Source organism: Etheostoma spectabile, chromosome 15 (genome assembly GCF_008692095.1).
Source record: "Etheostoma spectabile isolate EspeVRDwgs_2016 chromosome 15, UIUC_Espe_1.0, whole genome shotgun sequence".
Classification (NCBI taxonomy): Eukaryota; Metazoa; Chordata; class Actinopteri; order Perciformes; family Percidae; genus Etheostoma; species Etheostoma spectabile.
The window spans coordinates 18,008,730-18,011,048 of record NC_045747.1 but is presented as its reverse complement, the minus strand read 5'-3'; the positions used below and the strand labels follow the sequence as shown (position 1 = coordinate 18,011,048).

The window sequence follows — 2,319 nt, the reverse complement described above, 5'->3', positions numbered from 1 at the left end:
CCCCCCACCATAGCTACAGCACCCCCACTTCCCCCGCCTATGACATGAGTAACTTAGCTGTCCCTGCTGTCTCTTGTCATCTCCTGCCAATCAGATTTGTCTTGACGCGATTTCCTATGCGTAACATGCTCGCACACTCACAACCACACACAAGGACGAATGAGTTTTGAATAAATCTCTCAGCGCTTACTTAGCAATGAATTTTCATTTGTGGCCCAACCCCAAACACAAGAGGACTAGCGAGACACAACGTCAGCTAGGCCTGCACGATTAATCAGTGTAAAATCGCGATCTCGATTCACTCTGTACACAATTTAATTTTGAAATTATTTAAATGTATTATTTTTTTTTTAATCAAATTCCTTTAAAAATTAAATGACTTTGACTCTTATTTAATTTTAAAGCCGATTGAATCACAAACGCTACTACTTTCTTCCGTGAGTTTTAAACATAGACTGTACAAAATAGGTTTTTAAAGCGCTGCAATGCTCTCTGTTCTTTTCATTGAAGAAATAAATATATGTTTGGTACTGCCAATTTGTTTTGTTTTGTCATGGTCAAAAAAATCGTGGCGCAATTTGTGATACATTTCTAAGCAAAAAAAAAATCGTGATTCACATATTTCTCCGAATCATGCAGGCCTACCGTCAGCTCAGCTGTACTTCATGGAGGGTGAGTGAGTTTTTAAAAGAACAAAGGTAGAAAGGGCTGCAGAATACAGACCCGTCTAACATAGTATCTTTAGACTCCCCCCCCCCCCCCCCCCCCCCCCCCCCCCCCCACACTCCCACCCACCTCCACCCTCCAGCACCCCAGCCCACCCTTCTGAAAATATCTTCCTGCGTGTCTGCCGCCAAATGTAGAAATGCTGTTCGGAGTGAATTATGGTGTGAATGCTCTGATTAATGCATGTAAACCAATAAGGGTTTGTTTTAACCCCTCCTGTTGTCTTCGGTCAATTTGACCCCTTTCCAATAAAGTTTCTTTATCAGAAATTTGGGATTCTTTCAAACAAATTGAAATTCGACACAAAATGAATTTGGGTGTTTTTTTTTTGTTAATTTTGTAGCATTTGGAGAGAGAAAAACAATTGGTAAAAGAACTTGTAAAAAAAGTGTAAAAAAGAGAGAAAAATATCTAAAAGTGACTAGAATGTGAACAAATGTCAAATAAAGTGACAAAAATGTGAAAGGATGTCAGAAAAGTAACAAAACAATGTAAAAAAGTGACATGTAAAAAAAAAAAAAAAAAGCTTTAAAAATTTCAAAAGGCTCAGAAAATGTTGATAAACGTTAAAAAAGTGACAAAATCATCGGGGGAAAGACACAAAATGGTCGAAAAAAGACGACCAGAACCTTGATATTTTCAAATTTGACTCAGAAAAGGTCGGCGGGAGGACAACACGAGGGTTAATGATGGTTTAGTTTTTTAGCTTAGCAGCTAGCACCGAGCCTTGTCCAATGTGCTCCAGGCTCTGGGGTTTTTTGATGTGTTTGTGACGTTTTCTCCCCCCCCCCATGCCCCAGGTTGAGAACCACTGACAGACAATAGTACAGAACATTTATCAGTAGACACAAATAAACGTTAGAAAGCTGAACCGAGGAGAAGTAAGATGAAAAGCATAACCTCCCCTCTCCAACACATTGCATGTTACTAATAATAGAAACAACAACAGCAATATGCAAAAGGACCTAAAGAAAATATAATTTAACTAATTAGATAAATAAAGAGTTTCTGCTCCCCCAACACCCCAAACTGCTCCGTCTCATTCTGTCATCCTCGGGTCATCCTCCATATCTGTTCGATTATTCCAACATAGCCATATTTTAGAGGAATGAAGCGACTCCATACATAAATGTTTGTTTTTTTCCAAAGACATATTTGTTGTGTTCTCTCCTACCCACCCACCTATCCTTGGTCTACTAATGTTCTTCCATCGTAATCAATGAGACGTTTTCCCTGTAGGATATTCCTTTTTGTTTCAGGTGTATATTGTACTACAATATGAATCCTATCTTTTAATATTGACGTTTACAATTCTTCCTCCCTAGAAACAGTTGTCGTGGACTCCCTGATCGACTCCTTTTCTACGTTTGCTGACCCTTGGGGACACTCCAGCCGGCCCCGATGGAAGCCAGGGGAAAGTATGATTTTACTGCAACCGCAGACGACGAGCTCAGCTTCAGAAAGGGCGATGTACTTAAGGTCAGTGGATGATGGTTCCTTGTCTTTTCCATATTTGTGATCAAATCTTTTTGAAATTACCAACAGATACAAACAACACACTGAGACATTGGAACGTGTCCCAGAGCCAAAAAA

At 39.6% G+C, this 2,319-nt stretch overlaps 1 protein-coding gene across 1 annotated transcript in view; it reads left to right on the top strand.

Moving 5' to 3' along the window:
* grap2a (GRB2 related adaptor protein 2a) overlaps positions 1-2,319 on the top strand; it is a 23,477-nt gene that overhangs the window by 12,493 nt on the left and 8,665 nt on the right. The window contains exon 2 of the mRNA XM_032537074.1: positions 2,052-2,205. Coding sequence (XP_032392965.1) covers positions 2,128-2,205 — 78 coding nt within the window. The 5' untranslated portion in view covers positions 2,052-2,127. The remainder of the gene's footprint in view (positions 1-2,051; positions 2,206-2,319) is intronic.